At 54.1% G+C, this 20,913-nt stretch overlaps 2 protein-coding genes across 14 annotated transcripts in view; both read left to right on the forward strand.

Annotated features, from left to right (window-relative positions):
• The first annotated feature begins 37 nt into the window (after positions 1 to 37).
• Positions 38 to 9,828, forward strand: TYSND1 (trypsin like peroxisomal matrix peptidase 1). Of its 3 annotated transcripts, none has more exons than XR_002176552.3 (4): positions 38 to 1,344; positions 3,094 to 3,224; positions 4,234 to 4,671; positions 6,673 to 6,800. XR_002176552.3 is itself a non-coding variant. In XM_019936153.3 (4 exons), the coding sequence occupies exons 1-4, from the start codon at positions 173 to 175 to the stop codon at positions 6,888 to 6,890; spliced, it is 1,707 nt and encodes a 568-aa protein (XP_019791712.1). In that variant the 5' UTR covers positions 38 to 172; the 3' UTR covers positions 6,891 to 9,828. The 3 variants fall into 3 exon arrangements, 2 of the variants coding, with proteins under 2 accessions (XP_019791712.1, XP_019791713.1); XM_019936153.3 differs by having other exon boundaries at positions 4,234 to 4,419; positions 6,673 to 9,828; XM_019936154.3 differs by lacking the exon at positions 4,234 to 4,671 and having other exon boundaries at positions 6,673 to 9,828.
• Positions 9,829 to 11,941: 2,113 nt separating this feature from the next.
• AIFM2 (AIF family member 2) overlaps positions 11,942 to 20,913 on the forward strand; it is a 126,055-nt gene continuing 117,083 nt past the window's right edge. For 2 of the 11 annotated variants that reach the window (XR_012326694.1, XM_033841541.2), the window contains exons 1-4: positions 17,477 to 17,600; positions 18,758 to 18,951; positions 19,308 to 19,423; positions 20,714 to 20,833. Coding sequence is in view for 9 of the 11 variants with exons in the window: in XM_033841541.2 (XP_033697432.2) it covers positions 17,551 to 17,600; positions 18,758 to 18,951; positions 19,308 to 19,423; positions 20,714 to 20,833 (480 nt within the window). In the remaining 2 variants the exon portion in view is untranslated. Of the gene's footprint in view, positions 12,095 to 17,476; positions 17,601 to 18,757; positions 18,952 to 19,307; positions 19,424 to 20,713; positions 20,834 to 20,913 lie in introns of those variants that run through there. The other 9 variants (XM_033841546.2, XM_073793712.1, XM_033841548.2 and 6 more) reach the window with 8 other exon arrangements.

Raw genomic sequence — 20,913 nt, forward strand, 5'->3', positions numbered from 1 at the left:
CCGGGCCAGTTGGGGCTTAGCCAATCCGGCCGGAAGAGGAAGACCTGGGATAGTGCCTGCGCTTCTCGCTGCCAGCTTTGGGTGGCGCTACGTGGGGTCAGCTGGTGCCGGCCGCGGTCCTTGCTCGCTCGCTTGTTCCCCGGGAAGCCCCTGGTGTGCCGTCCCCGAGGCCATGGGGCGGCAGTGGGGGCCAGCCATGAGGGCGGCCGAGCAGGCGGGCTGCGTGGTGAGCGCCACCCGGGCTGGGCAGCCCGAGGCGGGCTCGTGGAGCTGCAGCGGGGTGATCCTGAGCCGCCGCCTGGGCCTGGTGCTGTGCCACGGGGGCATCTTCACCCCCTTCCTGAGGGCCGGCAGCGGGGCGCTGACCGCGGCCGGCGCCGTCTTCCTGCCCGGCGACAGTTGCGGCGACGACCTGCGCCTGCACGTGCAGTGGGGCCCAACGGCCGCGAGTCCGGCAGGCCGCGCGGAGAGGGGCCGCCCGGGGCTATGCACGCCCCAGTGCGCCGGCCTGGAGCCCGGCCCGCCCGCCCGGTTCCGCGGACGGCCGCTGCAGCCCCCCCGCCCCGCCGAGCTGCTGCTGCTGTTGAGCTGCCCGGCCTTCCGGGGCCACTTCGCGCGCCTCTTCGGCGGCGAGGCGGCCAAGCAGTGGAGCTTCGCGAGCGCCGCACCGGACGACGAGGTGTCGGAGGAGGAGGAGGAAGACCAGCTGAGAGCGCTGGGCTGGTTCGCTCTGCTGCGCGTGCGGCCGGACCCGGAGAAGGAGGCGGAGGCGGAGGAGCGCGGGCCGGTATTGGCCGTGGCGCCTCTCGGGGCTGTGCCCAAGGGTGAGCCGCTGGTGGCCTGCGGCTCCCCGTTCGGGGCCTTCTGCCCCGACATCTTTCTCAACACGCTCAGCTGCGGCGTCCTCAGCAACTCGGCCGGCCCTCTGCTGCTCACCGACGCGCGCTGCCTGCCAGGCACCGAGGGTGGCGGCGTGTTCGAGGCGCGACCTGCGGGAGCGCTGGTGGCGCTGGTGGCGGCGCCCCTCTGCTGGAAGGCCCGCGAGTGGGTGGGCCTCACGCTGCTCTGCGCCGCCGCCCCTCTCCTCTGCGCCGCCCGAGCGGCCCTCTGCCGCCTGCACCCCGGCGCCGCCGCCCTGGCCGCCTTCCTACCACATGAGATGGGCTCCCCGTGGGGCCTGCCCCTCCGAGACCCCGGACCCCCCTGGGCAGCTGCGGCCGTGCTGGTGGAGTGCGGTTCCGTTTGGGGCTCCGGAGTGGCCGTGGCACCCCGCCTCGTGGTGACCTGTCGGCATGTGGCCCCTCGGGAGGCGGCCAAGGTCCTGGTGCGCTCCACCACCCCCAAGTAAGGCCCACAAGGTTGCCCCCACTCCACTCCCTCACCAGCTGTCATATCTGGATCCCAGGTCTCAGGTCATAATCCTGAGGATTATGGAGGCCTTCTGGTCTCAGGCTCAATGCTTGGTGATGCAGTGTGGTTAGAGACCTGGGACCCTCCCCTCATCCTTGGCACCCAGAACCCCAGAGTAGGGGGTTCTGGACCTCCTGGCAAGGGGTGAATGGGGCTTGGGCAAGATGACAAGCAACTCTGGGGAACTGTGGGGTGGTCCAGCATCCCTGGCTAGGCATCTTTGAGCTCCCCCTCCCAGTCTGAATTCCTTCTGGGCAACTTCTCTGTCTCATCCTTGCACCCACACACCAGAGGCCCTTGAACAGAGTCTTCCTAACCCTGCCCTCTTTCCCCTGAATGCCGTAGTGAAGCCCCAGGGGCCCAGGATGCTACCCTCCTGGGTTAGGAGAGGAGCCTGTTACTCTTACTTGATTTATCTCTTAGATCTTAACCAGAACTTCCCTTCTGGATCAAAATGAACAGATACGTGGTTCCACCTAATTAGAATGTGGGAGTGGGGGCCAGGCAAGTATATTTTGAACAATCATTGAGTGCTCTTGGCAGCCAGGTTGGGACTTCAGACAGTCATTTGTTCCCTCTCTGCAGGGTGAGCACTCTTACCCTCCTTTACTTTGACTTGCTGTGACAGTGGAGACAGCAGCCTTGGCTTCCTGGCTTGGTTTTCTAATACATGTTCCGTATCTTCTGTAGTCCCAGGTGCTTGACTTAGGCCAAAGCAAACACTTGGTGTTTGCGCCTTGGTGTTAATGCTCCTTGGTGTTAATGCCTGTTGTTCTGTCCCTGGCTCAGCCTCTCAGCCCAGACCTTTCCAAATGCCTCTATTGAACTCCTGAGGTTAATCCAGCCCGGCTTTGCCATAGAGTCCCCTTTGGCAGCCACCCGGACAGCCATGACTTTATAGGGAAGACTGATGATGAGAATTTTCCTCTGTGTGTGGTCCCCAATTCCTCACCCCTCCACCTACCCCCACATACTCTTGGTTCTAGGGAACGCAGCAGGTCTGCTGGAAGCTACCCCTGCAGAGTGTGTAGTAGGAAGCCCCTGTGTAATCTTGGGCAATTTGCTGAATCTGTCTAAGCTGCTTTCCCATGACATGTAAAGTCTTGGAACAGCCTGCCACGTAGTAAGAGTTATAGAAGTGCTGGCATTTATGTAAACAGGGACCCAGAGGGATGAAATCGTATCATGTCTGCCCCCCCACCTGACAGGATTGTTGGTATCAAATGAGGCAGTAAAGGAAAATGCTGAGAATGTTTGCCTTGGCTCCTGCCACTAACTGTGTGACCTTGAGAAATTACTCAACCTCTCTGGGCCTCAAATGCACCATCCAAAATGGAGATAATACCAGTGCCTAGTTCATAGGGCAGCTGTGAGGACTAAATGAAATGATGTCAATGGAACATTAACACCAGGCCTGGCCCACAGTGCCCCCTAGGTGTCAGGTGTTTGTGATGACGGTGAGGCACCGGAAGCTTTACACAGCAGTACCCTGCAGTTGGTAGAGCATGTTTGGAAGTTCCACTGTGGATGTGCCCAGAGTTGCATGCTGGTATGTTTCAGGGCTGACACCAAATCTTTTGAGTCCCAAGTTCATGACTTTTACTGTCACTCTCATTATTTTGCTTCCTCCCCGTGCTGAGCGTTTGGAAAGCTAGCCTGTCATTTTGTTTTCCTTGTTCCCAGGAGCGCCGTAATCTGGGGACATGTGGTATTTGCCACCCAGGAGACATCTCCCTATGATATAGCAGTGGTGAGCCTGGAGGAGGATCTAGATGGTGTCCCTGTACCTGTGCCCGCTGAGCATTTCCATGAAGGTAAAGGACAGAGGGGTTCTCTGGTCTGGGGTGAACCTTAGGAAGGAAAGTCAGTGTTGGGCGCTCTAACCCTGCAGATCAGGGGCCAGTCCCACAGGTCAGCTCCCTTCCCCACCCCTGCTGGAGTAATGAGTCAGGCTGGCACCTTGTTACATCCTGGTTACAGTGCTTTGGCCGGAGTTGCTCTTGGAGGCCTCCCTGCTCACGCCCAGCATGCCTAACGTCCTGGGGGGCATGTGGAATTCCCAGCGAAGGGTAAGGCACGCCTTTTTCCTGAGGCCCCACAGCAGTGTAGTGTGTTGAGCCTTGGGGTCTCCTTATAACACTGCAGGCTGGTCTGAGAGATGTGTACTTTTGAGGCTCCAATGGCATGATTTGAGTAAAAGGCTTTGTGATGCTGCCACAGAAGTACCAGAGGTCTCGCTTTGTGGATGTCGTATGCTATAACATAATAACAAGGATTACAAGCTCTCTGCTTTCGCATCTTCTGCCACTTATTAGCCCCGTGTCCTTAGGCAACTTAGTGAACTCTGCCTCAGTTTCCACATCTGTAAAATGGGGATAATGCTCCCTACTCCTGGGCCTTGTGAGGAATGGGTGAGATATTGTCTGTAAAGCACTTGGTGAAGGAAGGTGGTGCCCGCTTTGAGACTTCTTAGTCTCAGGAGGTGGGTGTTAATTTCACAAACATTTATTGAGCCCCTGGCTAGGTGCTGGGAATTCTAAAAAGTGACTACCCAGTCCAGCAGGGGAATGAGGGCTGGAGAACAGCCTGATGCTGAAGAGAAGTGGTTGAGCAGATACAGTGCTGGGAGCTCAGTGGAGGTCCCGGCCTGTTCCTGTGGGGGGCCTGGGGAAAGTTCTCATGGAGGCAAGAGTATCTGAGCAGAAACTCAAAGGGCAGAGAGGGTTTGGAAATTTGGAGTGGCCAGGGAGGGGGTTGGGGAATGTGTGAGTCCTGCCAGACAGAGGAGGCTCCCCAGCTTAACCCTTCTTCCCTCCCTGGCAGGCGAGGCTGTCAGTGTGGTGGGCTTCGGTGTCTTTGGCCAGGCCTGCGGGCCCTCGGTGACCTCAGGCATCCTGTCAGCTGTGGTGCAGGTGGATGACACACCAGTGATGCTTCAGACCACGTGTGCTGTGCATGGTGGCTCCAGTGGGGGACCTCTCTTCTCCACCTGCTCCGGGGACCTCCTGGGTAACCAGCTCCTTGGTCCTCTCCCAGCCTTCCCCTTGCCAGAGCCTCAGTCCCATCCTGCGAGTGCTTGGTTTCCAGCCCTGGGAGCCACCCTCTGTCTGGAAAGATGGTGGGCCTTATGCGCAGAGGTAGTTAGCCAAGGTTTTCAGGCTCTTGTGCTTCTGAGGGTGGAGAGGGACAGAAGCTGAGCTTGGAGGGAAGAGATCTGAGTCCTGGTCGCTTCTCTGCCACTGAGCCACTGCACAACCTTGGGTAAGTCACTTAATGTCATTTGATCTGTGAGACTCAGGAGTTGGATTAGTCCAAGGGTCACAAACTCGAAAGCCTACAGAGGCTGGGCTGTTAAAGTGAATGAATGAGTGAGTGAGTGAGTGAGTGAGTGAGTGAAGACAGCAGTGAGTGGAGGGCAAGGGGGAACTGGGGTGAACACCACTCAGCTCTAGTACATTGTTGCCTCGTTACAAAGATATGTGGGCCTAACGCTGGCTGACTTTCCAATTTTTCACAAGAAGCTGTGAACCTTTTTTTTTTTTTTTTCAGAATTCCTAACCACACCCCCGTGAGAAACGAATTTACCAGCTAGAGAACAGTGTTTGAGCACGTACAGTTCTTTTTATCTTTAGCCTTAAAGTGTCCAGTCAAAATGCTCTTTTCCAAAGTTTCTTAGATTAGCTCCTTCCCCTTCCCCTTCAGTATAGTTATGTGATTCATTTGAAATAGAGTTAGGTACATTTGTCCTAGTCTGCATTCCATTTTTCTCCCATATACTGGTTGACCTTTTAAAAGGTATATACCGATAAGTGGACACAGAAATAAATATAGATGTTTGTATGCATGACTTAGTGTGTGTGTGTGTAGATATATGTGACTCCTAGCTCAGTCTGCTGAGAGGGGCTAGAAGCAGTGACATCCATGTGTAATGAACACAGCGAGAGTTCAGATCTTGGTTTCTAAGAGTCATTCTCTAGGGCTGCCTTGTGGTGCTGGAAAGGAGGGAGGGGTAGCAATAACAGCAGCAGCAAAATGATGGGCACGTCAGGTGTTGAAAGAACCAGGAGCTGACATGAAGGAGCTCCCGCTGGGACAGCTTCAGCAGCAAAACAAATGGTAGCGGTTTTGGTTTTCAGAAGAATTCCCATTGATGAATGTAGAAGAAATGAGGGAAATAGAAAATCACTATTAGGACACCCCGGCAGGAACTGCTGCCGACAGGATCCATCGATGAATGCCAGAATCAGTAGGCAAAAGTTTAAGTAGAAACAAGACAACCGCGTAATCCTAAAATATTTCGTACTTACCAAGGGGGTGATAGTAAGTCTACAGCGGAGAAACCCGGCAGATACCACCCAAGTAATGAAGGTTAACATCGCAAGCAGTGCTTATAGTCAGCACACATCTCCTGATAGCGTGCACTGAAAAGGACACATTGCTTCTATGGTTTTCTTCTCAGTGATGTTTAACCTCAATCTTATCATGAGAAAACATCAGGTAAACCCAAATTGAGGGACATTCTACAGAATAACTGACCTGTACTCTTCAAAGTGTCAAGGCCATGAAAGATAAGGAGAGACCGTGGAAATGACCTAGATGGGAGGAGACCTAGGAGACATGACGACTAAATGCCATGTGGGATCCTGGATCAGAAAAAGCATTAGTGCAAATACTGGTACATCCAAGTGAGTTCTGTACTTTAGTTAATAGCATTTCGCCAAGGTTAATTTCTTGGTTTTGATGAATGCTGTATGGTGACATAAGGAAAAGCTGGGTGAAGGGTATACAGGAATCCTGTACTATTTTGGCAAGACTTCTGTTAAGTCTAAAATTGTCTTCAAAAAATTCATACACATGCACTGAGCAGGCCAAACAAAAGTTCTGTGTGGGTCTGATTCATTTATTCAGTCACTCAGCTAGTATTTGTTGAGGTCGTCCTTTGCCAGGCACTGTTCCAGGTACTGGGGAGACTGCATGGACAGAACACAGCAGTCCTGCCCTCATGGAGCTGAAAGATAACAGAAGTTGGAGAGAGGGATAACAAAACAAGTGAAACATGGGGTATTAGATACTGATAGTGTTGGGGAGAAAGTAGAGCCAGGAAGGAGGACTGAGGCACGAGGAGCCCGTGTCCATGAATGAAGCCTGGTGCCTGTCACTACGAGGGGGCTTCAGGCAGGTCTAGGGCCTCCAGGCTGGAGGTGAGCCTCCCTCCCCTGTCCCCTGGCTCACACCCTCTTTTCCTCTCTGGCTCCTGAACAGGCATCATCGCCAGCAACACCCGGGACAATAACACGGGGGCCACCTACCCCCACCTGAACTTCAGCATTCCCATCACGGTGCTCCAGCCGGCCCTGCAGCGGTACAGCCAGGCAGGCGACCTGGGCGGCCTCCGCCAGCTGGACCGTGCCCCTGAGCCAGTGAGGGTGGTGTGGCGGCTGCAGCGACCCCTGGCAGAGGCCCCGCGGAGCAAGCTCTGAAGCTGTGGCACCCCTCTAGAGAGAAGAGCAACCATCTGATGCCGTGGGGAGCGCTGAGGCTGGTGGCCTGAGGACCCTGACACGGCACACCCCAGCCAGGCTGCATCCCCATCACCACCCACCTTGCTCAACTCTGGAGTCTGGACCAAACTTCTCTTCAGCCCCCACGGATCTCTTACCTGGCAGCCCGTTTTGGGGTGCTTTCTCGAGCCGCCACCTCTCTCTTCCCCCGACACTAGGCTCAGCTCTGTTCTTTCCCCTTCTGGGGAGCGCAGTACAACCGTACAACAGACAGACCTGGTCCTGACAGACAGATGTTACTGGAAGGCAGGCCCAGCCACGGTTCCCTGTCTCCTGAGGGTCACTGGGCGCCTGCAGCGGCGGCTTCCTTGGGGCCTGGACTCCTCTCTGCTCTCGGTCAGAATGGGGCTGACAGCACTGGGGCTTCCTCAGAAAACCTCAGCAGAGAGGCCCTGCTCTGAAGACCAGAGGCGGAAGGGAAAGAGCATCTTCCTGTTCCGCTGGACCAGCGGTGGCGTCCCCGAAAGCCAGGACTCCCGGCTCTTCGTGTGTCGGGTGCCCTGACCTACAGGGGCACGCTGACACAGTGCCTTAATTTTCCGGCCCGCAAAGTGGCTCTCAGGGGTCGGGGGTGGGAACGTGGTGGGGGAGGGGTAGAATGTGTCTAGTTGGGGTTTGGGAATAAACAGGACCTACGAGGGACAGGACCTACTTCTATATATCAGCTTCTTTCTTTTCCTTCTTTGTTTTGAGAGTTGAATGGGGAATAGGAAAGCACCAGGCACAGAAATATACCTTTCCATCCTGCTTTCTCGGGCGTTTGATCTCACGGGACACTCTTGCGCCAGACTAGTCCTGGTAGCTGGCCGTGGTGCCAGTTAGCACTGGGCGGGGCTTGCAGATCCCAGACGGTGGTGGCCTTGGCCTGGCAGCAGCTGTTTACAGGCTGCCTGGATGGACCCAGGCCTGTGCCAGGTCCTGGAATGGATGGGGGTTGGGGAGTTCAAAGGTGAATGAGGCCAAGGCAGGCCCTAGGAACTAAGACCAACCCTGGGAGTCAGGAACACGCACTGTGTGCCCAGGGCCCTGCCTGTGCAGGCTGTCAAGAAATGATTGTTAAATCACTGACAGGTTGAATGCCATTGGGGAATGACTGGGGGAGAGGGGGCTAATCTAAGCAGAGAGAATTGCTGGGAGTACTTTGTTTCTAACATCTGTTTGCTGAGCACCAGCTCTGGGCAACCACAGAACACCCCTGAGACAGTTGTTCCCCTCTGTGTGGATTAGGAATGGGGCCAGAGGGCAAAGTTAGCTTGAGAGAAATCCTGTAGTGAATTTATGGAGGTGGGGAGGGAGAGCCGAGTTCTGACCTGGCTGCAAGTGGGAAGGGGAGGATTTATTCCAGCATGTGTGGGTACCAAGGAGCTCAGGCTATTCCGGGGAGACTGGTGTGTCACCCCGTTAGTGGAATGAGCAGGGCGTCTCTGTCCTGTTCAGGTGGAAGACCACGTCCAGGGGCCCAGAGCAGGGAGGGTCAGGCAAGGATTCATGCAGCTGAACCCTGAGGGGAGAGTAGGTGTTTACCAGACGGAAACAGGAAACAGGGAGGGTGTCCAGATTGAGGGCAGTGGGAGCTGGGACAAGGAAGTGTGAAACTACATTTGTGTGTCTGGCCATGCTAAGTGGAGAAGGGATTGGAATGGAGGCTGGGGAACCAGTGACAATGGCCCTGGTGACGGGGAAGATGGCCACAGCAGGCCTGGTGGGCATAGAGATCAAGCATGACACGGGAGGTGGACCTGACTGGATGTGGGGCAATGCAGAGAGAGAGAAGGGTCAAATGGTGCTGGGTCTCTAGCCAGGATAGTGATGAGTGGCTGACAAGTTTAGGGACGAGATGTTTCCTTGGGTGTCCGTGGGATCTCAAGTAGAGAGGCACAGCAGGCTGTTAAGTGGATGAGTTAGGATAACGCAATAAAAGGTCCCCTCTCCCCCATCTCAGTGCCTTAAGACAATAGAAGTTTGTTTATTGCTCATGTAAAGTCCAAAGTCGTGCACCTGACCAGGAAGTGGGGGATTGTGGCTCCTGTGCAGTTCTGGTTGAGGGACCGAGCTCCTTCCTTCTTGCGGCTCTATCACTGGGTCTGGGACCTCAGATCCTCTGCCAGGTCTTCTGTACCTAGATGGTGGATGGGGGAAAAGAGAGAGGAGAAGACATTGCTGCTGCTTTTTAAAAAAATGATTTTATTTTGAAGCAGTTTTAAACTTACAGAAAAGTAGCAAGAATCCCCACACGCCCTTCCCCCAGACATCCCATACCATTTGTGCCATATGCCCCAGTGATGTTCTCTGTAACAAAGTGACCTCATTTGGGATCATGAGTTCTACCCACCTGCCATGGCTCTCTCCCCTTTGACTTGGAGCAGCTCCTAAGGCTTTCCTTGAGTTTGCTGCCCTTGACCTTCCTGCAGAAAACAGGGCAGTCATTTTGCAGAATGTGCCTTAGCTTGGGTTTGTCCACACTTCCTCATGATTAGATTTGGGATACACATCTTTGGGATATAACATTAGTGATGTTGCCTTATCATCATGTTCTACTGGGTGGTGCATGACCTTTATTTGTCAGATTATAGATGATAACCTTGAACATTTGAGTAAGATGGTGCCTGCTGGGTTTCTCCACTGTAAAGTTCCTTTTTTTCTTTGTAATTAATAAGTATTTGTGTGGCAGTATTTGGAGACTATGTACATATCCCTATCCCACTTCCATCTACTATGCTTAGCACCCACTGATGTCCCTTGGCTGAATAACTTTAATGTTTGCCCAATGGAAATTTTTTATTTTCATTTTTCCTCCTACATTTATTCACTGGCTTTCTATTGTAAATAAAAGCTTTCCCTCCTCTCTGTTTAATTATATCTGTGTGGAACCATGGATTCATAGTTTATTCAATGGATTATAATCTATTGTTATCATTATTTTGATGCTTCAATTGTCCATATTGGCCAGTGAGAGCTCCTTCAAACTAGCTTCTGTGTTCTTTTGACATCTCCCCATCATTCTTTGAGCACTTCCTTCAAAACAAAATGTTGTAGACTTACTTTGTACTTTCCCTGGAATCAGCCACTTCTCCAGTGTCCTCTTTACTAGAGAATGGTATTTAGAAGCAAAGATCTAGGTACGAGGTGTGCTTCTTACTCTGAGGTGTTGCTGCTCCCAGGCCCTCTCGGTAGACAGACCTTACATCTATATTTATTTCTATCTCTATATGTTGCAGGCCATGCCACGCGTTAACACTGATAGTTCCAATTTGATACCACAAGTTCAATACCACAAGGTTCATTCTAGCTCTCCCCTTTTCATATTGGTACCTCCCTCCTGTCAGTGAGAAAGACAGCTACATTATCCTCAATATATTAACTTGTTTGCTCCATCCCTTGCATGTGGCTAGTCTTCTGACCCTATCAGGCTGCCCCTGCCACTCTGCTCTGATGCTGCTCTTATACGGGTCACCATTACTGCTCCGCACAAGCCTGCCTCATGATTTTTTTTACTTCATTTTTTGACAGAGGTAGAGCCGGAGCCTGCAAGGGGGCTGAGAAGAGACAAGCAGAGGCACAGGAAGAAAACCGGGGAGGCTAAGACCTAGGTCAGCAGGTCAGACACCAGAATCTGTTTTCCTCTCTTTGTGGCCATACACTAGACTGCATCTCCTGGCCACCCTCACGGTCAGGTGTGTCCGTGAGTTGCAAAGGGCAGAAAGGAGGTGTGCCACTTCCAGGCCTGGCCTATAAGAACCTTCTACCTGGCCTTCTCTGCAGCCTATCCCCTGCCGCTGGTGGGAGTAGAGGCATCCCTTAAAAGAGACCTTTGGGGGCTTCCCTGGTGGCGCAGTGGTTGAGAGTCCGCCTGCCGATGCAGGGGACACAGGTTTGTGCCCCGGTCCGGGAAGATCCCACATGCCACGGAGCGGCTAGGCCCGTGAGCCATGGCCGCTGAGCCTGTGCGTCCGGAGCCTGTGCTCGGCAACGGGAGAGGCCACAACAGTGAGAGGCCCGCGTACCGCAAAAAAAAAAAAAAAAAAGATCTCGTTGAATCTTTTCTGCAGTGATTCGGGTAGGTGCTAATATTTGCATTAAATAGGTGAAGATGGATTATCTGTCACCAAACTGGCTTGGTCCTACCTCCAGTTTGTAGCTTGCAGCAGTACATTTCCTGACAGATCCGAGTGCTTTCTTCTTCTCCCTGGACTCCCTGCCCAGTTTACCCAATTTCAGGCAGCCCTCCCATTGCCCTGTCTTTTCACCCTCCAACATAACTCAGACCTCACTCTTCAGCTTAAAACCCATCAGTGGCATCCCGTTGCCCTTGGGATCACACGGGCAGTCTTTACCAGGACCTGGAGGCTTGTGCCACCCTGCCACGTTGGGCCACTCTGTCCCCGACCACTTCTGCAATGCCCCTGCTCTCAGCTATTTATCCTGCCTTGGTCTTTGCACACCCAGAGCATACTTGCTTTCTCTCTGCCCAGGGCTAACTTCTCATCCTTGGAGAGAGGCCTTGGCACCCTTCTTTTGCCCCCGGTCTTTCTTACTGCAATTAGTGTTACATATGTTTTATTGTTGTTTAGTATTTTTCCCTAGACTATTACCTGGAGGAAAGCAGAAACCATGCCTGCATTGTTCTACATTTTACAACCCCTCACTCCCACCCCTCACACCCAGCACAATGCCAGGCGTGGAGTAGGTGCTCAACTGGCTTTGTATTTTTGTTTATATGTGTGAAGGCAGGAGGCTGGTGACCCGTCCGAGATCGCACAGCCAGTGCTGGGGCCCGCGCTCTAAAGGCTGGAAAGGCGTCCGGCAAGGGAGCCGGACCGAACTTTGAGCAGAGTCCGAGGGGCCGGGGCAGCGCGGGCGTCCTTGACAGTAGCGGTCGAGTGCTCACGGTTGGGGCGATTGGCTTCCCCGGGCCGGCGGCGCGGGCGGGCCGGAGGCTGCAGTTCCCCGGGGCGCCGCCGGGGGCATAGCCGAGGCTGGAGGGCAGACGCGCCGAGGCTGGAGAGCAGACGCGCCGAGTCACGCCGGCAAGGGAGGGGCCTCGGGCCCGGCGGCGACCACGGGAGCTGCTGACAGGAGCGGGAGCCGGAACGGGAGCCGGAACGGCGGGAGGCCGCTGGCAGGTGAGGAGCGCGTCGGGCGAGCTCTGCGGGACCCCCGCGCCTGCAGGGCCCCAAGAAGCCGAAACAGCGTCCGGGGCCGGGGAGGAGAGGGCGGTCGTCTAGGACAGTGGTCCCGAACCTTTTTGGCACGAGGGACCGGTTTTGTGGAAAAAAACTTTTCCACGGACGCCGGGGGCGGGGTGTGGGTGGGAGGGGAACGGTTCAGGCGGTAATGCGAGCGATAGGGGGGATGCAGAGCGGCAGATGAAGCTTTGCTCGCTCGCTCGCCCGCCGCTCACCTCCTGCTGTGCGGCCCGGTTCCTAACAGGCCGAGGACTGGTATAGGTCCGCGCCCCCAACCCCTGGTCTAGGATGAGGGACTCAGGCCTGCACCAACCCAGGTCCCTCAAAACTGAACGGGGAGCTTTGCTCCCAGTGAGGACGGAGCAAACTCGCCTCCTCCGCGTCCGCTCCCCGCCCCCCGCCCCCCAAATCCCTGCTAAGTCTTCCTAAGTAAGACAAAGACCCCCGTCACCCCCCCCCCCCCAAATCCCGGGAGGGCTCCGAGGGTCGCCGCTGGGCGGTGGAAGTTGCTGCGGGGGACGGAAGCCCGTGTCACAGGCAGGAGGAAAGCCTCAGTGTCCAGGAGGAAAATGCCCGGTGTTACCCAGTGCCCATAGGCTCCAGGGTGTACTGGGAGGTCCTGCTTCTCCACGGAGCCCCAGCTTCCGCGGGGGCACTAAGGCCAGAGGTGGCCCAACTAACTCTGATGGGGCCGGAGGTTGGGGGGAAGCCCAGGACTCCTGATCCACCGGGAGCTGCTTTTAGTGCCTGATGTTGGGCACTTTTCTTTCAACAGCACCCACTAAACACACCCTGCCTTTCCCCTCTGATTAGACTCCCTTTGATCCTTGGTTGTACCGTGAGGGTGGGGAGGGGAGAGGTGCTTAGGAGCTGACTGTCCCACCGGAGGACAGGCACAGGGCAGAGGGTCAGACATAGTTTGTGAAGGGGCTTCTAGGTGTCCCGGCTCTGCACCTTGTGTTCAAAGGCCAACATGTAAAATATATAAATATATAAATTATCAAGGAGGCCTGCTTGGGTGTGTGTATGTGCCTCAAGCTTTCAGAGCCCTCCAAGGAAGGCCGTGTGTAACCCTGCATCTGGAAGGTCCATTTCACAGGAGAAGACTGAGGCCCAGCTGGGCGAGGCCTTGCTCGGGACTACCCAGCAGTTAGGGAGGAGCTGGGTAGAGGGGGTGTGCGTCAGGGCCAGCCTGATCTTTGTGTCTGGTGGTGAAAAGAGGAAGCCAGGGTCCAGGCACAGATCATGGGGATGTTAAGGGAACCACAAAGTGACTGGCTCCCAGGAGACTGTACAAGTTGTGCGGCCTAGGCTTCAGCACCGGAGCCTGTATGACACCCGCATGAGCCCGTCTGCCCAGAAGTGCCCTCTCCTGAGGGCGTGAAAGGACAGCCCTCTTCAGACTTTGAGCCTCTTTCAGAAATCGGTCTTTTTGGGTTTTGTTCACCATGTGTTCCCTGGGGGACTGGCCATGGAGTGCCCACTCTCAGCCTGGTCCCTGGGGTCCAGTGAGGGAGGCTGCCCACCCCTCTGCCTTCGCCGGGTTGGAGAGATATATTCATGGTGCTTCAAGTCACACTGTAGGCCCTCTCATCCAGGACGGCCACTCTGGACACGGCTGTGGAAATCTACCTTGGGGGTAACTGGTGAGCGCTCAAAAGCTGGGTGTTTTATTTGTAATCTCTATGAAACAATTCTGGGACGACATCTTTGCTTTGATCAGAGCCCACATGGGTCCGCTGTGTGTCTTCTGAGGCATAACCTCCCCACAGCTTTGGCCTAAATATAACTTCCTTGTTTTTCAGTAGATTCCTAAAAGCCCTTTGTCTGTATTATTAGAGAAGAATCCCCCTGGGATCAGGCTGGGTGTCCTTGGCAGAGAAAACAGGATTTACTGAGAAAATTTGAGTGTAGACCATACTGTGTGTGTGTTGGGGGAGGGGCAAAGGCAAAATTAGTTAGGAGTTGCTGGACAGTTAGGAATTGTTTTCTTGGACCTGCTTTTTTTTTTTAATAAATTAATTAATTTTTGGCTGCGTTGTGTCTTCGTTGCTGTGCACAGGCTTCCTCTAGTTGTGGCAAGTGGGGGCTACTCTTCGCAGCAGTGCGCGGGCTTCTCACTGCGGTGGCTTCTCTTGTTGTGGAGCACAGGCTCTAGGCGCGCGGGCTTCAGTAGTTGTGGCATGCAGGCTCAGTAGTTGTGGCTCGCGGGCTGTAGAGCACAGGCTCAGTACTTGTGGTGCACGGGCTTAGTTGATCCACGGCATGTGGGATCTTCTGGGACCAGGGCTTGAACCTGTGTCCCCTGCATTGGCAGGCGGATTCTTAACCACTGCACCACCAGGAAAGTCCCCTTGGACCTGCTTTTATGCTAACATTCCTGCATCTGGGAAGATTCAGTTAAGATTCTCTGTGCTCATCCTCTTGCCTTGATGGTCAGTAAAATCAGATGGTAGGTTTGCAGTTCCTCAAAAAGTAAAATCTAGAGTTACCATAGGACCCAGCAATTTCACTTCCAGGTATAAACTTAAGAGAATTTTTTGTTCACACAAAAAGTTGTACACAGATATTCATAGCAGCCTTATTCATATCAGCCAAAAGGTGGGAACAACCCAAATGTCCATCAACTGACAAATGGATAAACAAAATGTGGTATCTCCATACAATGGAATATTACTCAGGCATAAAAAGGAATGAAATACTGTTATAAGTTACAGCTTGAATGCATCTTGAAAATATTGCACTAAGTGAAAGAAGCCAGACACAAAAGGTATGGAATAGGCAAATCTATAGCGACAGAAAGATTAGTGGTTGTCAGGACCTGGAGGGAGGAGGGAATGAGGAATGAATGCTAATGGATGTGGGGTCTTTTGGGGGAGGGGGTGATGAAAATGTTCTGGTATTAGATTGTGGTGATGGTTGCACGACTTTATGAGTGTACTAGAAACCACTGAGTTGTACACTCTGAGATAGTGAATTTTATAATATATGAAAAAATATCTCAATTAAAAACATTAGATTGTAGGAAGCCAGCTCTGTCTTTAAAGCTTTATTATTTCATTTAAAAACATTCAAACAGTACAAAAAAGGGGGAGAAAAGCTCAAAGAAGAAAGTAAAAACATCATCTGGCAACCACTATTAGCATTTTGGTTTAGAGTGCAGATCTGGCCAGACCGTTGAGGATGGAACTGGGGCAGGTTACTGAAATTCTTTCCAAAATGAGGAGGAAACCCCACCTGTTCAACGCAAAGACGTCGATAAAAGCGCAGTGGATGCCCACTGTTGTCATCATCACTTGTATGTGTGCATATGTAGCTGGGTGCCTGGGTCTGATGGCCCACAATGGAGATTAGGCTCTACATGACTTTCTATTATCTGACTTTTTGATGGACAAGCTTTTTTTTTTTTTCCTAAGACTTTATGTTTTTAGAGTAGTCTTAGGTTCACAGCAAAATTGAGTGGAAGGCACAGAAATTTCCCATATGCCTCCTACCCTGACACGTGCATAGCCTCTTCCATTATCGACATCACTCACCAGAGTGGTGTGTTTGTTCCTGAACCTACATTGACATAATCCCCCACAGACCATAGCTTACGTTATGTTTCCCTCTTGGTCTTGTACAGTCTGTGGGTGCGGATGAATTGTGGACAAACTTTTCATGTAAAAAATCTTCCACTGTAAAATTGAATGTCTCCAGAATATTCCATTGTACGGGTGTGTAATAGTGTGTCCTCTAATCCCCCGTTGGTGGAGGTTTCCATTGACTGATGGAGTCGCCCACTGATTGAGGCTGTTTGCCCAGCACTGCTGCTACATTAGAACATATAATTCAGCATCATCAGTTGCACACTTGCTTTTTGAGCACCTGCAGGGTGTGTGGCTAGGAGTGCTGGTCCATGGCTTAAGCCGATGATTTAGGTGTCTGGTGAAGTAGGTCATGGCTGAGCAGAGGGGAGTCTAGCTGTCCTCGGGTCCAGGTGAGAATTGGCATTGGAAGAGCCAAGGGAGAGGCAGGTGTCCAAGAGTGTTGGGCAAGGGAGGCTGCCGGGAAGAACCGGTGGAATGGGCTGGAGCGTCACCAGGCCCCCCGTTCCCCAAGTGGGTGTGTCAGAGGTTAGTGGAGGAGAGAGAACAGATTTCAGGAGAGGCCTCAGTCGGCTTGTGGTGTAAAGGCGCCTCCCCTCCCTGGCCCAGCGATGGCAGCCCCTCCTGGGCCTGGGTGTGCCCTCAGGCCCCAGACTCTGCACCGGAACTCTAAAGAGTCAATTCACCTTCACTGAGGGCTGTGCCTAGTTGGGTGAGGCCAGGGTTTGTCCTTTGGGGAAGCCAGTTAATGATCCTGGGGGGCTGAGGGAGCAGGGGTTCAACTCCTTTGGCTAACCCACTGCCCATCAGGCCTGTGCTGGGCTCACTGGGCTTTCTTCCCTGCGAGGGCCCCAGGGCAGCATGTAGGCCCAGACACTGCCCTAGCATGACAGGCCCTCTGTGTGTGCTGTCCCCTGTCCCCTGCCCTCCTGGCTGCCCCACCTTGTTCCCTGAACCCCTCCCACCCCCTCCCTTCCTGCCACTGGACTTCTTGGCCTAAGCTATTCCCTCTGTGAAGAAGGCCCCTGGCCCCAGCTGTTTTTCAGGGCTCCACCTTGAGCTTCCCTGGGTGGTCCATGGTGGACCCCTCTCCCCAACAAGCTGGGTAGCCTCTCTCAGGCCTGTGCCCCGCCAGCTTGGAAGCAGAGCTCTCTGGGTGTTTCTCTGACCTCTTCGCTGGCTGCTGGCCCCAAGGGCAAGCTGGCACAGAGGGGGCCGTGTTGAAGGGGCAGGTGAAATGCACCCCTTCCATAGCTTGCCTGCCTGCCTGCCACATTCCCCGGCCCTGCTCAGCTCCTGGTGTCCGTTCCTGTCCCTGGCTGGTCCCCGGGCCCCTCTTGGGTCCTGGCCTAGGTGGCAGATTCAGCCTGATGAACATTCACGGGGCCAGCTCTGGACCACCTACTGAGGGCCTGGAACAGTGAAGATGACACTGCCTGCTGGGGGACTTGTTTTGGTCCCAGCCCTAGGATGCACAAGCCTCAATGCATTGGGGACCATTTAGCCAATGAGAAACAAAGTTAAATCCCCTCCAATCTCCTATGCCAGATCTACCCTCCCTTGCCCAGGTTTTCACTTCCCCAGAGGAGAAATTAGACTGTGTGCATTTGAATACCAATGACAACAGTGTCTGGAGGTCCAACCGTAAGCCGCCTCCATAAGTGTGGGAAGATCTGGGGACCATCTTGGGGGTCACCATGTCTTGGAAACCTATTGTGCAAGGACATTTTAGGCTGTCTCCTCCCATTACAGGGGGTAAATGGAGGCCCAGAGAGGGGAGGGATTGTGCCCCAGACTACACACCTGATGGAGGACAGAGTGGTGACCTTCCAGCTGCCTGCAGTGCTGTCCGAGAGGTGGGCTGGAATGTTCTTCCCCATTGAGCTTTTTGACAGCTTGCTGTCTGTCCACTTCCTCCCTCCTTGCCGTGCTCACATGTGAGTGTGAGCCTGGTGCACACTTGGCCCTCCATCCTCTGCAGGTACTCTCTTCGATTGCAGGCTCCCTTTCCTCGCCATCAAGCAGGACCTTGCACCCCCTGCCCCTCTCACTGGAGCCCACGTGATGAGCACTTCTCCATCCTGTTTCTCACCAGCAGACTTCCCTTTTGGTCCTTAACCAGCACTGTTCCTTCTCCCAGCAGAGATTTCTCCCTGCCCGCTTCCTCCTGGGGGGTGTCACCCACCAGTCGCAGTGTACGTCCTCTGTTCCAGGAATGCTCAGGGGACCACCTGCCCACAGCAGGCCCCTCCTCCCCACCGCACTGTCATGGCCTTAGTCCCATCGCATCCTGTTTTGCAGGCTGATTGTCATAACTGGCTAAGTGATCTCCTCAGACCTGGGGCTGAAGCTGGTGACGTGTGAGCTGGGTGGAATCTGGTCTCAGTGTTTGCTTAGTGGTGTGCTTAAATAATTTTGTTTAGTTCTTTTAATGTGACCTGTGCTTACCAATTCCCCAGAGGTGTACCCACCGTTTCTGGTTACTGTGCACCTGCCCAGCTTCCCACAGCTACATCATCCATCTGGCCCTTTGAGTCTGAAACCCTGCCTTTACAGGGGCTGAGACCATATCTGTCTGTCTGTCTCTCTGACCACGGCATCCATAGCACAGAACATGTCAAAGAGCAGGAGGTCCATTAATTTATACTGTTGAGTGGACAAATATATTTACGAGTGAAAAAGAGTGCAAAAACAGTTGTTTAACGTGTGCAAAAACAATAATCATGATTGTAGGTGCACAGAATATCTCTGGAAGGATTCATGTAAACTTGGTAACAGTAGATGCCTTGGAGAAGGGAACTGGGTGGTTGAGCGGATGAGATGGAATTAGGATACTCCTTATTCCTTTGGAATTTAATTCAAATTTTACAAAAAATGGAATTTCATAAAAGATGATTACATACTTTTAAAAGATCAAGTCTTGGCATTTGAGGCCATTCTTGATATGGACCCACCTCTGCCCACCCAGCCCTTGAGCCCCCTGAATCTGATGTGGTCTCTCCTCCTACCCCAGCAGCACCTGGTCCGAGATGGGGTCCCAGGTCTCGATGGACGTGGGAGCCGTGCACGTGGTGATCGTGGGCGGGGGCTTTGGTGGCATCGCGGCCGCCAGCCAACTGCAGGTGCTGAACATCCCCTTCGTGCTGGTGGACATGAAGGACTCCTTCCACCACAACGTGGCAGCCCTCCGGGCCTCCGTGGAGAGTGGTAATGGTCTCTTCTCTGGGGCTTTCTTTGTGACCGTGGTCTTGTCACCACTGTGGATCACAGGGTGGTTTTCTCCCTTAGGGCAAGGTGCCTAAATTCCACCATTAGACAAATTCCGGGGAATCTTAAGGTCCCTGGCCTTAAGCAGCTACCATACCAAGGCCCCAGAAGTCAGAGCGAGAGCTTCTCCGAGGACCTGGGGCCCAGACTGGCGCTTTAGGGGGTAGTGGGTACCCAGGGGCTGTTTAACCAAGGGGCCCCTGTTGGCATGCAGCTCTGGAAATGTTCTGAGTTATTCTGGCCTCCTGTGGGCAGCCCAGTTTTACACCGTGACCTCCTCTCTGTCCGTTCCCCAGGGTTTGCCAAAAAGACATTCATTTCCTACTCGGTGACCTTCAAGGAAAACTTCCGGCAGGGCCTGGTGGTTGAGATAGACCTGAAGAATCAGACGGTGCTGCTGGAGGACGGCGAGGTGAACCCAGCGGGGGCTGGCCATCCTCAGCTGGCTTCAGGGGGCCCCTGGGATGTGGCTGCTGGTGGGAGGACACCTGGGCCCGTCTCCTTAGGGGCAAGGGCCCCCCATGCCCTCCTGGTGCCTGGCAGATAGCAGATGCCTCCTGAGCAAAGGCTGGGCCCCAGCAGCCACAGGAGAGCGGTGCAGAGCCTTCCCTGTATGCCGGGCACTGTTTTAAGCCTCACGTGATCTCCTTTAACGCCCACTGTGACCCTGTGAGGGAGGTGGAGTAGCCTCGGTGCACCCAGAGGTTAAGAGGCTTGCCCAAGACCCCACAGCTGGAGAGACTCAGCCAGGATTTGGACCCAGGCAGCTTTGCCCCGGAGCCCTCACTCTGAAAGCCAGGGTCCCAGCCCAGGGGCCCCCTCACTGTCTGGAATCAAAGGGTAGGCACCACAATCCCACATCGCCCGGTGGGGCAGAGGTTTTCTTCCCGAAGTTTGTGTCCCTCAGCCCTGGGGTAAGCACGGTGCCTGTTGTATCCTTGTGGGACCAGAGCTCCGTCAGCAAGCTGCCAGCAGCCCACCCGCCATGCTGAGGGTACCCTCCAGCCTGGCCCTCTACTCTAGTCAGAGCTAAGGGGGACTGTACAAAGGGGCTCCAATTCCTGTCCTCAGTGAGTGTGGTTTCGTGTGAATAAATCCATCTTCCTTGAATCGATTTTGAGGCTGTAGAATCTCCAGTTGGCAAGATTACTGAGAACGTCCTTATCCTGTGGCTTTGGGTCCATGCGGGCATCTCGGGCCTCCACGGGGGTAGTGGGGTCTGAGTGGGATACAGACCCTCCCGTCCCCCTTCCATCAGAGCAGCTCTGGGTTTGTCAGTTTTATATATTTAGGCTCCAAACAGGATGTCCGCTCCCCCCCCCACTTTGTTTTTGTTGACACGATAAGGGGAAATTTTTTCTAAAATAATGGTAATAATAGGGAGCTTCTAAACTAACTCCACACTGGAAGCTGGAATCCTGCTTCTTCCCCACGAGCCGTTTCCTGTTGCCCGCTCACCTGCCCCGCTGCTGTGGGGAGCTCTCCCCTCCTGTCCTGTTTGATGGTGGGCGGTCCAGCAGGCGGTAAGCTCTGCCTCCTTGGGTATTTCCTGGGTTCTAGCACCATCCCTTGGTCTAACCAGTGATGGTTTTGCTCCCCCGCAGGAGGCCTCTCCCCCTTGGCGCTGCTTGCCTGGTGGAGCCTGGGGTTGGATGCAGGAGCCCAGGTCTGCCCTCACCATTCTTTCCCTTGCCCCTCCCAGGCCCTGTCCTTCACATATCTCATCCTGGCCACGGGCAGCACTGGGCTCTTCCCAGGCAAGTTTAACCAGGTGTCCAGCCAGCAGATGGCCATCCAGGCCTATGAGGACATGGTGACGCAGGTGAGCTGCCTGCTGCCTGGCGGCAGGACAGTGAGGGCAGAGCCAGGGGTGGGGGGCCCTGGGAGAGTGGGACAGCTGTG

The sequence above is a fragment of the Tursiops truncatus genome, chromosome 16 (assembly GCF_011762595.2).
Source record: "Tursiops truncatus isolate mTurTru1 chromosome 16, mTurTru1.mat.Y, whole genome shotgun sequence".
Lineage (NCBI taxonomy): Eukaryota > Metazoa > Chordata > Mammalia > Artiodactyla > Delphinidae > Tursiops > Tursiops truncatus.